The 19,198-nt window shown below is 34.0% G+C and overlaps 1 protein-coding gene across 1 annotated transcript in view; it reads right to left on the minus strand.

The window, feature by feature from the left end:
- Positions 1–19,198, minus strand: part of LOC127842272 (bactericidal permeability-increasing protein-like) — a 19,327-nt gene continuing 129 nt past the window's right edge. Inside the window, exons 2-5 of the mRNA XM_052371703.1 lie at positions 15,474–15,650; positions 14,932–15,012; positions 8,948–9,127; positions 1–525 (exon numbers count right to left, since the gene is read on the minus strand). Coding sequence (XP_052227663.1) covers positions 9,035–9,127; positions 14,932–15,012; positions 15,474–15,650 — 351 coding nt within the window. The 3' untranslated portion in view covers positions 1–525; positions 8,948–9,034. The remainder of the gene's footprint in view (positions 526–8,947; positions 9,128–14,931; positions 15,013–15,473; positions 15,651–19,198) is intronic.

Below are 19,198 nucleotides of genomic sequence, written 5' to 3' on the forward strand. Positions count from 1 at the left end.
AAAATAAAATGCAATAAAAATAAAGAAACGCAACAAGTAAACATCATGGTATAAACAGATAAGATTCAAATGTTAACTATGACTGAGATTTGATGATTAAGCTATTATCACAACGTTTAAATCACGGGTAAATCACAAATGAATCACAGACAGGTAAAACCACGCTATACAAGTCATTTGTGTTTATGCCCGTAGTACCTACAAAGTGAGCTGATATTTTTGTAGGGGGCTTTGCACACTCTGCAGACATGTGTTATGTCTTCACTATGTGTTTTCAGATGTTCTCGCATATGCGCCCGAGTTCTTGTCTTGTGCTCACATATCTCACACACTATCGCTCGAGAGCGCTATATGACAAAGACCTGTGTCTCTGTTATCGTCGTCTAGATGGAAATGCAGCCCCGCGACAGTTAAAGGGTAACATCCCAACGTGTGATCTTCATGATATACCAAATTGCGTCTGTGCTTATATCCTCTGGCGCATATAGCACATATATATCGCGCTTCTGCCGCCATGTTGTGTATCTGAAATCATAAAATATGTTATATCAAATTCATATGCATTTTTATTCTGTATTCACCGTGCTGTCATTAGAGTAGATATTATAATCATTATACATGTAATGTATGTGTCATGTGTGTTATCGTTTCAAATATTTCATCCACTTAACCATATATACTAACAAGACAACGGGCATTACTAAATCTACATGTTAAAGCAATTAAAATCAACGTTTACAACAGTACAGTTTAATCCAAGTTGTAATCTACATGCATAGGTCATTGAGATTATAATTTTAATTTTATTTTCTCTATGACAGGCGTTTCTTGTTTGATTTATTTTTTAGCAGTACATAAACAACCAAGCAATGTAATATGGAACTTTTACACCCAGTATTGCTGCTTCTTCCTGTATTTGTGCGATGATGATCTGAAATATAAACTTCACGATGCTATATTCTTAAATCTTTTTCTATAAAGAAGGAATGTAGTTGACACTTGCTCATAGTTTCATTCCATCGTTCCTCAAAAAGTTGTAACTCTGTTGCTCTGGTATCTTCAATGCCATTGAGTAATTAAATGGTAATTAAATTGAATGCGTTTTAATTCCCTATTATTATTGTTTAATTTTAGTTACAATGCTATGAGGTTAAAATTTATTTACACGTACATGTATTATGAATATTGCTGGGCCAAGTGTGAGGTTGAGCGCTCCAAAACCGGTCTAAACCCCCAATGCTTTGCATTGACCGTTCCAAGGCGGTGACCCCAGCTTTATTCTTATTTGTGTTTATGTTGTTTTGTATTGTGCTGTATTGTCCTGTTTTGTACTGTTTTGGCAATCGGTCACTTGCCTTATATAAGGGACCTACTAATTGTTTATAATAATAATTCAATACTACTCCAGCAGCTGGAGGATCACTTCTTTATATTGCAATGACCATTACATTTGGAAAGAACATTGACATAACCAACAGTAGGATCAATCGAAAGCCAAGTTAACTGCAACTCCGATCGATATTTCACTTGTTATGAATCTATATGTGTGCATTGAGGATTGTTTTATCAAAACGTTCATCAATATGCTACTAACCAAATGTTACTAATATTATCCTTACAAAAATACAAGTGCAAATAAACGTCATCATCTTTCACAAAAGTATACAACGATCAAAGAAACATGTGTTGATATGTTGCGTCAAATGCGCCATTTTATAGCAATCAGTTCGTCTTAAAGGGACTGTCAACCACGACGACGAAGAAAAGAAAAGTTGTAAAATACCGTATTTTTTTAACAAGCAGTAGTTTATATTGATTAATATATCACGACTGGTATATTACATAACTTGAAAAGAGTTATTAAGTTTTCAAATTTTCTGTATATTTGGTAATAAATTTTACTGGGTATGTCTACCAGGTAACTACCAATTAACTATAAATAACGCCAGTAGATAGATCATCATCGACACGTGGTAAACCCAGAAATGCAAATTGTGCATGCGTAGTGAATTGTTGATATTTTATATATAAAATGATCAATCTACTTGCGTTATGTATAGTGTGTAAATCGTTTATGTCACCTATTTTCGCGATGTACTTTCGATTTCACATCGCGAAATTGTATTACCTAATATACTGAAAATATGAACTTTTTTTCAAGTAATGTAATTTACCATTCGTGATATTTTAATCAATATAAACTAACAAGAACTAACTAAGAGCTTTTATTTTTTCGTCATTCGTGGTTGACAGTCCCTTTAACGATAGTGGAGTTATTATGGACTGTTCATCGAAATCAAAAGATTAAATTGAAACCAAAATGCAGAAGGGTGTGGCAGACAGTCGCCAGATTAAGTTGGAACTTTTTGTCAGATATATAGTCTCTCTCTATCAGATTCCGAGGCTTGTTTTTTTGTGAAAGTTACACATTTTGTATAGCACTTGTGCAAGGCAGCTTTGAAGCTATTGTATTTGTTGTGTTTTATGTGCCGGATCAAGAAAATGTTTTGGAATTCTATTTATATTTTTGTTTATTAACTCGACAATAACATCGCTTCAGACACATAATTTATAACAACTAGTCGTTTTAGCCGAATATCGACTTGTCGTGTTTGCCTTTAATTTCGTTGCTTGTCGTGTTTGCCAAATTGTTGGTGTTCATTAGAAATGTCATTAGATGGTGTTTTAAGATTCTGTTTTCGGACAAAACACATTTTATATAGGATTATTCACGTCCGCATATATTAGTACACTGCAAAAATGAATATGAAACGGATATTTTGGAAGATTTAAAATGTGCTTGTCGTGCTTGCGTGCATTGAACGTAAAAACTAGGCATTTGCCTCGAATGATAGACGAAACTACTCATCTGGTGTCAAATATTTATATAACCGGGAATAGTGCTCAACTTTACCCATAGCCTGCGCTTAATTTCGTCAAAATAGAGTGAATAATACGGGCAAAAGCCCGAAGGGCGTTGACCGTTTATTTGTATCACTTTTCTGAAATACAAATTTACTTATCTGATAGGATATTGAAGTCAAATATTTCCTGCCGCGTCGTCTGTTTTCGCGATGCATGGGCAGTTTACTTGACCGATGTAGCAACACAGACACCTCGACAAACGCCATATCGCATGTATTTGCATACCTCAATAAAAAGTACGACAAGAAATTTATTATTTTGTAGGTAATGGCACTCTATCTCCTTGCATTATATGATTTTCTACGATCAAAAAACGTCTGTTTGCCTCCCTGTGTGACACTTCCTGTTTCCCATAATGCATTGCAAATTGAAAATTGCTCTAGATGTTGTTAACAAAATCTTAAAAAAGATAACCCGTCTAAATTATTTGCGTACTTCCGGTTTACAATATCGGATAAGATTAGTTTCGAATTAACTTCTTCAATGAACCCAATATTCTATAGTTAATATTATCCCTTTACATAAATAAACAATTGTTTAAAAGTTAAATTTGCTCACAACATGTACGGCCGCGTTTCTCGACAACTATACATGCCTGTGTGACGTCACTGCTTTTGTCAATACGTCATTAAGAAGTGAAAATTGAAACTGACATACTCTGATGGATGTTTACATTGTTGAAATTTAATAAATTAATGGAATGAACTCGATTGGTAAGTAATTATTCAATTAAAATATTGCGTTTGGTTACATAAAACATCAATCTATGATTATATTGCTAAAGATTACCTTTGATAACATGGGAACTGTTGTCGGCACATACAAAATTTCGCCGATTTTAAATTTAAGGTCATTATTATTCAGTCAAACTAATGGAACATAAAAGTTATCATTTTATAAAGTTTTGGAGTTATTTCTTGACTATATTCTACGTGATTATTCTAAAGACCCTTTCTTTTGTGATGTATTAAGTTACGTTGTGATTGTAAACAATATTGCATCTCCGACTCATACTCGATCATTTTCGTACCAAACTGTTTTAAACTGTAAAAAAGTCAAACTGTGCTTACATACACATTGGAAGTAGACTAATTCATATGCACATTTTATGGATTCTCTTTGATTTTCTTTTAGAAGCTGCTCTGTCAAATGCTGGACTTCACACATTCCATGCAGCATTCTGCTGAGCAAAACTGACTGCGTGCTTTGTACTCAACAACGAAGCAATTCTGGACCTATAAAGCTTGACCGGGACTGAAACATTAGTAATTGTGACTCTGTAATGTTTAACGGTAGTGGACTGTAAAGAAACTGCAATTATTGTGAAGAGACTCTGTATGTCTGTAAGCAAAAAGAATATACAGCATAACAAATATCAGGTATGAAAACAATGTGAAAGAATAGTGGAATTAACAATTTGCAATCAGGCATGTCAAATGAATTGTTGATATTAAAAATGATAGTTCCCAGGCAGCTCTAGACGTTTTTTTTCTGTATTTCTATAACTAGTATTAATTCATAAAATGTATGCCACAATTCAAAAGCACACTCTGTTTAGAGACCATTGTGTTGTCTCATTGTGTGATGATGACTTTGAGTAATACATTGTACATTAAACAATATCTACTAAGTTGTTTTTAAGTATCAGATTTCTTGTTTATTATATAAATGAATGTTAATTTTTGCTTAAATATAAATTTGCATACATGTAATGCAGTGCCAATAGCACACTTTGCAATATTTTTATTACAAAAGAGTGTGTTGTACACTTGAACTTATACCTATAATTAATAATCCTTGCCTAAAAATTCATTTGACACACCTGAGACCATGTTGTGTATAACCATTATTATTTTGCACATTATGCTGACACTTTGAAAAAATTGCAAATAAGCGAAAAGCAGAAGTTTAGTCTTGTCAACTGTCTCTGATTAATTTTTTTGGTTCTACATCTTTGATGAAGTCAACTCATTGACATTTAGTGCCATGACTGAGCGTGTTTTTTAACTAACAAACGCGTGGTAGGAACTTATCCGAATATATGCAAACTCATAACAGTGTGTCTAATACTACATGTGTTGCGTGCACAGAAACAAGGGCGAGAAGATAAGGGTATACATGAACATACTGAATGTGTTATTTTGTTTATGAGCTTGAACATACAAAAACTTGACTTAAATCAATTGGGATATACATGCAGTTTAATAATCGGGTTGTTATTTATAATCATATTCATGTGGAAACTGCCTCATTCACATGCAATACGCAGCTGCTGTTTATATATTTAATGCCACATTCCATAATGACTGAATATCTTTTTTTTCAAAACATGAAAATGAATTAAATGAAATGAAAATAAACGAAATAATGTAATTAAATTCAGGTGAAAAATATTTGATTATATTCAATTTAAATATGGTTTGGTAAATTATTTACTGGTAAAACAATTCTTGTTGATAACAGTAAATTCGTAATAATAAGTATGTTGTTTATTTTTTGTCTCACACATAAAGTGACAGGTACACTCATATATTTAGCGTTAAGCTTATGATGTGGGTCTTCATCATTAATCTAAATTTTTGCTACTAGTATTTTCTCCTTAACACCAACCTAATAATGTTCAATCTGTGTATGCCATAAGCGATAGTTTTTACCAACTGTTAATTCCTGAGGATTCAGAAAAATACAATAAGTTTACCACATTTCATGACATAAGCTCTAACAGTGCGGAAGATATGCAAAGAGTATTGTGTCCAAAGCCAAAGGTGATATTTCTGGTCTGTGTCATTTTGCGCAGTGAATGAGGTCTATGCACTTCTTTCAAGATAGATGCAAACACTCCCGCAAGCATTGTTGCATTTACATGTTTATTAACATTAATTAAGTACAAAAAGTTTTTCATTTACATATGCAGGGGAAACATTTACGATGTCGATGATTTAGACATGGGACCGAAATAATGAAGTACGGCACCTTTCTTTTTTATGCTTAAGTTAAATAAAATCGTTTTAGAAATAATCGCGCCCTTAAACATAAATGGCATCCCTGCATATGGAAAACATCAATAAAACACAGTTTCGCGAGATTTTTTTATTTATTTTTTTAAATTATAACATTGTTTTTAAAAGTAAACAAAAAATGAAATACATGTTGTGGAGTTTGAAAACAGTACAAGGGGTTACTATTCATAAAGCATAGCTTCATACACTTGTTTAAGATTAAAACAAATTATATTTTATTGCTTTGCTAAATTACATAATGTTTTGTAAAGAAATTGAATGTTTTGTTGCATGATAATGTGCAGACATATATTACCCGTGTTATCTTTAACAAACATCAAATATGCTTTTGCCCGTAAATTAGGTAGCACCTATTATCATATTAAGATACTTACGTGGATTTGAAGTTTCTTAGCGGAGGCAATGTTTACAATTTTCTACGTGGCGTGCTAGCCAAAATGACGTCACGGACCACGTGGTATGGCCACACTGGGAGAGCGGCGACTAGTATGTAATGCATTTTTTTTCGCTTATGGGAGGAGCAGTTATTGTACGGATCAATGTATATATTTTTGTTTTAAGAATATCTTGCATAGTGGTGATTTTCTGTGTAAATTAGTGTAAATAAGTACTGCATTTGTGCCTATTATATTTATTACAACATGTATTGCCAATAATGCAAAGTTAATTATTTTAATTAATAGCCAAACACAGGGACTAGGCACTAATAAAAGATCACAGGGACTGGGTAAATATGCAAACCGGTCAAACTTTAAATGAATAGTGAACATTTTTGTCTGAAACTTCAACAGTCGCCGAGGTATAGTGGATGAGGTGTCCGCCTAGTGATCGGGAGTTGGTGTTTCCCAGGCGGGGAGCATTTTTTCATATATTATTTATTTTATTTATATATTTTATATTTTTAATATATATATATATATATATATATATATATATATATATATATATATATATATATATATATATATATATATATATATATATATATTCAATCGTTAATTCCTAAGGAAAAGAATCAGATTGAGATGAGCATAGGAGACGTCCCCTATTTTTCAGCGTAACTATTCGCCGAGGATATGTCTTAAAGCGAAAACGAAAATAAAGACAAAGTAGGCGAATATACTTAATAAGTATTACACTTGCATTTACTGTTGTAAAGAACAGTCTTCCTGTAAACGAAAAATAAAATAACAGCGGAAATTGTCGTCCCTGATAAGCCTGTGCGGACTGTACAGGTTAATCTGGGACGACACTTTACGCACATGCATTACGCCCCATGTTCATAGAGCGCGGCTCATTTATACTTTGCAGAATGTCCCTGGCTTGAAACATGCATGCCTGTCAATGTCACGTGGTCATACAACTGCATGACGTATCGTTGTGATATTCTAAAACAGGGGGACAGTTATCAACGGAGCATTGCATCAATCGAATACGGTGAGTCCGGCAATGTATGCGGTGTAGATTCGAGGTAATATTATGTAAAAAAAAAAAAAGATACAGTCGATTTGACCTCTGAAATTGTCTTTTTGTGTAACTCATTTGGAAATATTTAAATATTGCCTTTGTTTACTTAATTCCTAACAATTTGATCCCTTTTCCTTACTCGCTTTCTAATGTATTATAACACTGTTATCGTTTTGATTTTGTATCAAGATTGCTGGCTATAAAGCAGAGCTTCTTATTATGTCCAATTTTCTGAATGACTTCATAGTAAACTACAAACATGTTCAACAAACATACTGTTACATGTACACTATGTACACCTGTTAGACGTACACTATGTACAACTGTTATAGGTACACTATGTACACCTGTTACAGGAACACTATGTACGCCTGTAATAGGTACACTATGTACAACTGTTACAGGCATACTATGTACACCTGTTATAGGTACACTATATACAACAGTTACAGGTAGACTATGTACAACTGTTATAGGTACACTATGTAAAACGGTTATATGTAAACTATGTACAACTGTGATAGGTACATAATGTTCACCTGTTATAGGTACAATAAGTATAATTTATATAGGTACACTATGTACAACTGCTATATGTACACTATGTACAACTGTTACAGGTAAATTATGTACAACAGTTATAGGTAAACTATGTACAACTTTGATAGGTACACTATGTACACCTGTTACATGTACACTATGTGGCATTGTTATTGGATAACTATGTACAACTGTTATAGGTACACTATGTACACCTGTTACAGGTTCACTATGTATATCTGTTACAGATACACTATGTACACCTGTTACAGGTACACTATGTACAAATGTTATATGTACACTATATTCACCTTTTACAGGTACACTTTCTACAAGTGTTATAGATACACTATGTACACCTGTTATATGTACACTATATACAACTGTTACAGGTACACTATTTACACCTGTTACAGGTACACTATGTACAACAGTTATAGGTACACAATGTACAACTGTAATAGGTATACTATGTACACCTGTTACAGGTATACCATGTACACTTGGTACAATTACACTATTAACAACTGTTATAGGTACACTATGTACACCTGTTACATGTTCACTATGTACAACTGTTACAGGTACATTATGTACACCTGTTACAAGTACACTATGTACACCTGTTACAGGTACACTATGTACAACTGTTATTGGTACACTATGTACAGCTGTTATAGGTACTCTATGTACACCTGTTACAGGTACATTATGTACACCTGTTACAGGTACACTATGTACAACTGTTATATGTACACTGTATACACCTGTTACAGACACACTATGTACAACTGTTATAGGTAAACTATGTACACCTGTTACAGGTACACTATGTACAACTGCTATAGGTACACTATGTACAACTGTTATAGGTACACTATGTACACCTGTTATAGGTACACTATGTACAACTGTAATAGGTATGGTTGGTATGATATTGTTAGACCTACAGAAGGCCTTCGATACCGTCAATCATAGTATTTTAATCATGAAACCTGAGGCTATTGGTCTCCATAGTGACGCAGTCAGGTGGTTCACCTCCTATCTCTCCGATCGCCATCAGGTTGTTGACGTATCGGGTACTATGTCCTCCGAGGCCTCCGTCTCATGTGGTGTTCCTCAGGGCTCCATTTTAGGTCCCCTTTTATTTTTAATTTATGTGAATGATATGGCCGCTGTGGTAAGAAATAAAATTTTACTTTATGCTGATGATACTGGCATCCTGGTAGTTGGTAAACACATTTCAGAAATTGAATCCATTCTTTCTAGCGATCTCGAACTTATAAGTGAGTGGTTAGTGGACAATAAACTTTCCCTACATCTTGGTAAAACAGAATCTATATTGTTTGGCTCAAACTAAGGTCAAATCCTCAGTTAAACGTCTCTTGCAATGATGTGTCAATTACTCCATCAAGTTCTGTTAAGTACCTAGGTGCTATATTGGACCAGTTCCTGTCTGGTAAAACCATTGCTAGGTCAATTATTACAAAGGCAAACTCAAGGTTAAAGTTCCTATACAGAAATAGTAAGTTCTTAACATTGCACACCAGAAAACTCCTTGTCATGTCGCTTATACAGTGCCACTTTGACTATGCCTGCTCTTTTTGGTACCCTGGTCTTATTCAGTCACTTAAAAATAGGCTTCAAACTACACAAAACAAGATGATTAGGTTTGTTCTGAATATCGATAACAGATCACATGTTGGTAAAGAACAGTTTTCACATTTAGGTTGGCTGCCTGTTTCAAAACGAGCAGAACAGATCATACTTTGTCATGTACATAAGGTTAAAAATGGCCTTGCACCAGAGTATATGGGTGAAGATTTTTAAGCCAGTGTCTGGCGTACATAATCGTTGTACTAGGTCTAATATAGTAGCTCAGCCAGAATCTGATCATTTTGCTGAAAATTTTACATTTGAAGACACTGGTCGTTTTTCCCAACCAAGGGTAGGAAGTTTTGGTTCTAAAACATTTACATATAATGGTATCTGTTTATGGAACAATCTTCCTCAAAACATCAGGGCTGTAACTAAACCTAACAATTTCAAGGATGCCATCAAGAAACAGTTTTTAGAGTCTTTATAGCTTTTTATTGTATAATTTTTAGTATGAATTTTATGGTCTGTTAAAATACTGTGATACATTTTTAAGTCTTATGATCATTAAGATGCAAGGATCTCATAATTATTCTTAAACTTATAATATGCTTAAAAGTGTGTTTATTAACTACATATGCAGTGTGTAACTTTCTTAAGCAACTTCTGTGATAATAATGAACATGTGATTATATTTGTTCATTCTTAATCAGTATTATACTTTATTAAACAGTACATATTTGATACATATACATTATTAAATATCTAATACATGACTGTTTCATGGATACTGCCACCAATATCAAGGACGACAATGGAAATAAGTGAAAATCATTTTTCTCTTTTTTGTGTTATCCTTGGTATTGTGTGTGCATTCCATGGTTTGCTATGTATATTGCTGTGATAATATATTTTATATTGTCTGCATTATGTAGTAACTATGTAATGTTCATATTTTTACCAAATAAAATCAATACACTATATAAACCTGTTACATATACATTATGTACAACTGTTAAAGGTACACTATGTACAATTGTAACAGGTACACTATGTACAACTGCTATAGTTACATTATGTACAATTGTTAAAGGTACACTATGTAAACCTTTTACAGATACACTATGTACACCTGTTACATGTACACAATTTCTTACTGTTACAGATACACTATGTACAACTATTATACGTTCACTATGTACAACTGATATAGGCACATTATGTACTACTGTTATACGTTAACTAAGTAAAACTGATATAGGTACATTATGTACTACTGTTATAGGAATACTATGTGCAACTGTTATAGGTACACTATATACAACTGATATAGGTACATTATGTACAACTGGTATAGGTAAACTATGTACAACGGTTATAGGTACACTTTTTAAAGCTGTTATAGGTACACTACATACAACTGTTTACATGTACACTATCTTAAACTGTTATTCGTACAATATGAACAACTGTTTTAGGTTCACTATATACAACTGTTAAAGGTATATTATGGACAACTGCTATAGGTAAACTATATACAACTGTTATAGATATACTATGTACAACTGTTATAGGTACACTATGTACAACTGTTATAGGTACACTGTGTACTACTGGTATAGGTACACTATGTACTACTATTATAGGTACACTATGCTACACTATGTACAATTATAATAGGTACGCTATGAACAACTATAATAAGTACAATATCTACAACTGTTACATGTACACTATGTACACCTGCTTTAGGTGCACTATGTACACCTGTTACAGGTGCACTATGTACAACTGTTACAGGTACACTATGTACGACTGTTATATGTACACTATATACACATGTTACAGGTACACTATGTACACCTGTTACAGGTACACTATGTCCAACTGTTATATGTACACTATGTACACCTGTTACATGTACACTATATACATTTGCTATAGGTACACTATGTACAATTATTATAGATACACTTTGTTCACCTGTTATAGGTACACTATGTACAACTGCTATAGGTGCACTATGTACAACTGTTTCAGGTACACTATGTACAACAGTTATAGGTGCACAATGTACAACTGTTATAGGTATACTATGTTCACCTGTTACAGATACACTATGGACACCTGTTACAGGTACACTATGTACAACTGTTTTAGGTACACTATGTACACCTGATATATGTACACTATGTACAACTGTTACAGGTACACTATGTACATCTGTTACAGGTATACTATGTACACCTGTTACAGGTACACTATGTACAACTGTTATAGGTACACTATGTACAACTGCTATAGGTACACTATGTACAACTGTTACAGGTACACTATGTACAACAATTATACGTACATTATGTTCACCTGTTATAGGTACACTATGTACACCTGTTACAGGTACACTATGTACATCTGTTATAGGTACACCATGTACAACTGCTATAGATACACTATGTACACCTGTTACAGGTACACAATGTACACCTGTTACAGGTACACTTTGTACAACTGTTATGTTTACACTATATACACCTGTTACAGGTACACTATGTACACCTGTTAGAGGTACACCATGTACAACGGTTATATGCTCACTATGTAAAACTGTTGTAGGTACACTATGATAGGTACACTATGTACAACTGTTATAGGTACACTATGTACAACTTTTACAGGTACACTATGTACACCTCTGCCATGTACACCATGTTCAACTGTTATAGGTACACTCAGTACACATGTCATATGCACAATATGTACACCTGTTATATGTACACTGTATACAACTGCTATAGGTACACTATATACAACTGCTATAGGTACACTATGTTCACCTGTTACAGGTACACTATGTACCACTGCTATATGTAAACTATGTGCAACTGTTACAGGTTCACAATGTACAACAGTTATAGGTACACAATTTACAACTGTTTATTAGTATACTATGTTCACCTGTTACAGGTACACTATGTACAACTGCTATAGGTACACTATTTACATCTGTTACACGTACAATATGTGAAACTGTTATAGGTACACTATTAACAACTGTTACAGGTACACTATGTACACCTGTTACAGGAACACTATGTACAACTGTTATAGGTACACTATGTACACCAGTTATAGGTTCACTATGTACAATTGTTACAGGTACACTATGTACAACTGCTATAGGTTCACTAGATACAATAATTACAGGTACACTATGTACAACTGTTATAGGTACACTATGTACAACGGTTATATGTAAACTATGAACAACTGTGATAGGTACATTATGTTCACATGCTATTTAGTAAATTAGTATAATTTATATAGGTACACTATGTACAACTGTTATAGGTACACTATGTTCACCTGTTATAGGTACACTATGTACAACTGCTATAGGTACACTATGTACAACTGCTAAAGGTACACTATATACAACTGTTATAGGTATCCTATGTACACCTTGTACAGGTAAACTATGAACAACTGCTATATGTACATTATGTACAACTGTTACAGGTACAATATGTACAACTGTTATAGGAACACTATGAACACCATTTATAGGTACACTATGTACAACTGTTACAGGTACACTATGTACAACTGTTATAGGTACACTATGTACAACTGTTATAGGTACACCATGTACAACTGTGATAGGTACATTATATTCACCTGCTATACAATATGTACAAATTCTATAGGTACTCTATTTACAACTGTTATAGGTACACTATGTTCACCTTTTATAGGTACACTATGTACAACTGTTATAGGTACAAAATGTACACCTGTTATAGGTACACTATGTACACCTGTTATAGGTACACTACGTACAACTGTTATAGGTACACTATGTACACCTGTTACAGGTACACTATATACAACTGCTATAGGTACACTATGTTCACATGTTACAGGTACACTATATACAACTGCTATAGGTACACTATGTACAACTGTTATAGGTACACTATGTTCACTTATTGTAGGTAAATTATGTACTACTGCTATAGGCACACTATGTACATCTGTAACAGATACACTATTTACAACAGTTATAGGTACACAATGTACACCTGTTACAGGTACACTATATACACCTGTTATAGGTACATTATGTTCACCTGCTATAGGTACATTATGTTCACCTGATATAGCTACAATCAGTACACCAGTTACAGGTACGTTATGTACAACTGTCATAGGTATACTATGTACAACTGTTATAGTAACACTATATACACCTGTTTCAGGTAAACTATGTACAACTGTTATATGTACACTATGTACAACTGTTACAGGTACACTATGTACACCTGTTACAGGTACACTAAGTACAACTGTTATAGGTACACTATGTACACATGTTAGATGTACACTATGTACACCTGGTATAGGTACACTATGTACAACTGTTACAGTACACTATGTACAGCTGCTATAGGTACACTATGTACATCAGTTACAGGTACACTATGTACAACTTTAATAGGTACAGTATGTAAAACTGTTATAGGTACACTATGCACACCTGTTATAGGTACACTATGTTGATTTGTTAAAGGTACAATTAGTACAACGTCTATAGGTACACTATATACAACTGTTATAGGTACACAATGAACACCTGTTACAGGTTCACTTTGTACACCTGTAATAGGAACACTATGTACAACTGTACACTATATATACGTGTTACAAGTACACGATGTACAACTGCTATATGTACACTATGTACAACTGTTTTATATGTACACTATGTTCACTTGTTATAGGTACACTATGTACAACTGATATAGGTACACTATGTACAACTGTTACAGGTACATTATGTACACCTGTTATAGGTACACTATTTACAACTGTTATGGGTATACTATGCACACCTGTTACATGTACACTATGTATGGGTATATTCTTTATTAGTGATGCCAATGGGTTAACATTTGGTCATATTCTTTCTTTGTGATGACATCGGGTTAACATTTGGAAATATTCTTTCTTTGTGATGACAAGGAGAAACATTTGGTCATATTCTTTTTGTGATGACAATGGGTCAACCGTTGATAGTCGTATTTTAATGGCTACAATGTGTTAATATTTGTTTGTATACTCTCTTTGTGATGAAAATGGGTAATCATGTTGCCGTCAAAGGGCTATGTTCTGAGAATTGATATATGTGTTGCCGTAATATTGCTTTAAGAGGACAGTAGATCTTTATAGACAAAACATGTATCGCAAATGATGAAAATGAAGTACAATAAACAAACGACAAAATTATTTAGTATGTTTTTTTCCACACGCGTCTTCGTGCAATATAATACAGTATATGTTTTATACATAGATAAAGGGGGTATGGTTAGTCGTGTGCACTTACCGCAGGGATGGGACCACCGATGCATTGTGGGATGACGCCTGTACAAGTCGTATTAAGGACACCCCGGGCACTAGCCGGCAGCTAACAGTAGGAACAAAGACACAACGACATTACACATGAATAACTGAAAAATTAATTTGAATAATTTAAAGGAACATAAGGATAGAGTTTGGTATTTTGTTGAAGTTCTTCAGTAAATGCCTAGAATAATTTAAGAGAAAAAAACATTTCCCCAACTGGGCTCGAACAAATGACCTTCGGATTTAAAGCTGTTGCCAGAATAAGGGGGCATTTGTTACGATTATATCAGGTTCAGGTTTGACAACAAAGGTAATTTAAGAAAAAAATATAGTACATTTTAATATTCATACATAATTAATTGGGAATACCCTGCAATATAAGTTGAAAATAAGAACACACAATTATCAGTTCAAAGTTGTTGCCCATACACCGTAATTGCGCTATTTGTAAGACTTGCGTACATTGTTCGAAGGAATTGCTTTCACTCGGGTATTGTGGGCTTGTTTCAACATATTACTCACATCAGCCGCTGTGATGTTGTACTGCAGGTATATGTTGGTCTGGGCCGCATATGCCAACGTGTTAAACATAAAGTCCGAGACCCACAGGTACACCATCCGGTCAGTTGCTCCTGTCTCGGGCATGGGAGGGGCGGGAAAAGGGGCCTCAGTGGGCGTGGTCATCCAATAGATCTCACCCTAGAAGGAAAAAAGAAAATGTGTATTAAATTAACATGCATGCCGTCGGTGAAAAGCGAATTCGTATATTCGACATGCGCAACTGTAAGAACTATCGCCTCTTTCTAGAGCACACGAGACTGAATTACTGTCAATGAACATTTATAAAAGGCCAATTTCAAAGAAAATCCAAAGTCAATATATTTAATGATATTTACATTGAAATATGATTAAATTATCGGGTAAATAATGTTTTAGTGTTGTGTTTAACATAAAAAAGATGGTTTTGTTGACTTTTATGATCGTAACTCGCAAAGCGTTGATTCGCTTATCTCCCCTGTTCTCCCCTCCTGTGTGACGTCACAGCTGAACAAGCATTTTCGCGTCCGCTGTAGAAGATAAGCAATAGTTCAGAATTCGGGTTTTATTTTTCTGTTTTTATTGATATTTTCGTGAACTTTTTTTTCACTTGTTAAGCAGATACAGATAAAACGCTGATAAATTTACTTCTGCGCGATTGTGTTAACATTTGGTCAGCTTCACTGCATACTTCATACAATTACCATCGGATGTCATCTGTCAAAACAATGATAATCCCGTATATGGCCGATTTCCATTGTTAACATCAAATTCTGGTAAATCTTGACGAAAACATTCCTCAAATTCATAAACACAAACTTTCTCCATTTTTTCTAAAGTATAAAACGAATTTCGGCATATGTTTAATTTTAAAGATTTGATGAAATAATCGCCTAATCAGGACAAGGGCATTCAACATTCTGTAAATCACCTGACGCGTTATGCACGCGTGGTGTATAGTGCTTGTTCTGTTGCGAAAAATAAATAAATATTGCACATGTACATGGGTATTTTGTGAATTTTTCTATTTCATGATAACGGTAATTATAAATAAAATATTTTGTTTTACAAGAGTAAACAGATAAATATTGAAAATAAAAGCATAAGCATAACGGTTTTTTTTTTTTTTCGAACGATAAAATCCAACATGGTGTCAAATATCTTTATTGGTAAAACATCAAACTTTTATAGCCTTATATCGGGTGCCGTTTGTCCGGGTTTACAATTTAATCGGGTGCCGATTGTCCGGGTCGACAAATTTACCGGGTGCCGTTTGTCCGGGTCGACACCTTTACCGGGTGCCGTTTGTCCGGGATTGCAAAAAAAAAACACAGGGTGCCGATTGTCCGGGTGCCGTTTGTCCGGATACCGTATGTCGGATGGTTCTCATTTGTTTTTAAAATTCGTTTGAAAATAAATATCGTAATTTTAAATGTTTTAAGCAAGTCTAGTTTCCGAGATCATATACGGGACTACTTTGATATGTGTACTGACCTATAAAATTATTGTTTTGACAGACGACACGTGCTTATCTAAAGTTTGTGTGTCGTAATACACAGAATATTGGATGTTCAGGGCTTGATTGGGTAATAAAACAACGACGCAGTCGGCGGTTTTCGGTAGAGGGTTTGTACTGACCAACATAATATTTAATAGTGCACGTGCTTATCTTACTTTTGGTGATCAAACCACGGGTCGTAGCCACTGTGTGCTTGTTTGGGACATAACACAAAATCACGATGGCTATTTTCAATAGCACACGTGTTCAGAAACTAACAAGTTCGAGTAATAAATCGCAGAGATTATGATCTGAAAACTGCATGGGGTCTGGGTGTAAAATACATGTTGAAATTTGGAAAAGGAGAAATATTCCGACATATTCCTTTTATATCTGCTAACAATCCCGAATTGCTCCACAAACAATCACTTTAATAACAAACCGTTTGCGATTGCAAATTGTCTTATTAATCGTATTATTGTACCACATAATTAAGACCGTAACGAAAAAGATACGTCGTGTTTGATTTGAAACAAATTTAAAGGAAATGTCCATTTCAAATTATTCGTGATATAATTATGTTTAAAAGACCAATTAAACTTTTAACCGAAATCAACAGATCTCAACGTTCTCTGCGCTACCAAGTTTGTATAAAAAAATCAGTACACGCACTCTTTCCATGCGTTTAGCGTGATGTTGTACATTACCGCATAATTTTCGTGCGCTTATTGTCGGTACAAAGGAAAGAAAAGGAAATATACATAAGGACTGTGGATTACAAATTGGTATTCTTATTGGAGAATTCAACAAAACATTTATACTTGTAATATATTTATTGAATTCAACATTATTATTTGTTAAACGCTTTCTGTGTCAAAAAATATTTTGATAATATAAGGCATGAAAAGCAAGATTGTCAGGAGGATTACAACCGGTTGCAATCACCAGTCTCTTAAGTAGGCCTAACTGACCACTCGTCCACGATTGTATCGTGGGGGAGTACACATAAGGATTAGTGTGGCAGGTATAACAAAGCCTTAAAACTGCAATAAACTAATTAAATTATCGATTTATAGTGAGACGGGGCAAATTCAGAGGCAATCAAATTGCCGCTTATTATTATCAGTCGCGCATTTTTGCAAAAAATCGGATATTCTGTTTTTCATTTTTGTCCATAAATAAGACGCTTCGGAAAAATGTCCCGTCCTATACCCCGAAAAATACGGTTACCGTAGTGTGTTTTTTGTCTTCTGACAATTTTATTGAATTTCACATTTGCACTATGCATAAGTGGAAAAGATTACGAACTAGAACAAAAATATGCGCGATGAACAGCTTGAGCATCAAGGTAATTACATCGACGGATACAAATGATTAGAATTATTGTTATAAGTTAAAGTATGTGTTATAATAATACGTTTTTTTTTACTTGTATTTATTTTTAAATGAAAAATACAATTATTTGGAAAGATGATTACTAATCTAAATACGAACATTTCAGGACTTTTTGCAGCAATTTTGGGGGAAAGGAGTCTGTTCTAACAGAGACGTAGATAACATATTTATCTACGTCTCTGGTTCTAAATATGAATTTTTTAATTGATTAAATGGCGTGTACTGTACATATACGGTCTATTTTCATGCAGTTCATCTTCATAATGATCAGATTCGTCAGAAAAATCCATAATTTTACATCAAAGTATTGATGTAATAGCAATGCAGTTGATCGTCTCGGCAGAAATAACGGTGTTAAACATAGCGGATGTGCATGAGTGACGTCACAGCAAGGGAGGTAAGTCAGTCCAGCTTTTAGAAAACAGTGCGTTATTGGAAGATTTACCCGGTGATTTATGGCATAAGGCGTAACGCTTAATTGTTGCAAATAGTTTTATTCCGCATCTCAAACAATTATCTTTAATATTATAAAGTTTCCAAAAGTGTTAAAATTGACCTTTAAATATGTTTGGTCTTACTTATCGAGCTAAACAAACACCTGCATGTAGATAAGTTATTATAACGAATTTTTATTATTGCATGTTACAAATTAGATAAATACAGTAATACCAATGAGGCAAATCAGAAATAAAATATTTTGCTTATTGACTCATAATTACGATAAACATACTCATGTTGAATAAAGGTTGTAACATACTATGCCGTTGATTTGAATGGTAAACGGTTATTACGAGTAACTTTGTTTTCCACAAAACTG

The sequence above is a fragment of the Dreissena polymorpha genome, chromosome 8 (genome assembly GCF_020536995.1).
Source record: "Dreissena polymorpha isolate Duluth1 chromosome 8, UMN_Dpol_1.0, whole genome shotgun sequence".
Classification (NCBI taxonomy): Eukaryota; Metazoa; Mollusca; class Bivalvia; order Myida; family Dreissenidae; genus Dreissena; species Dreissena polymorpha.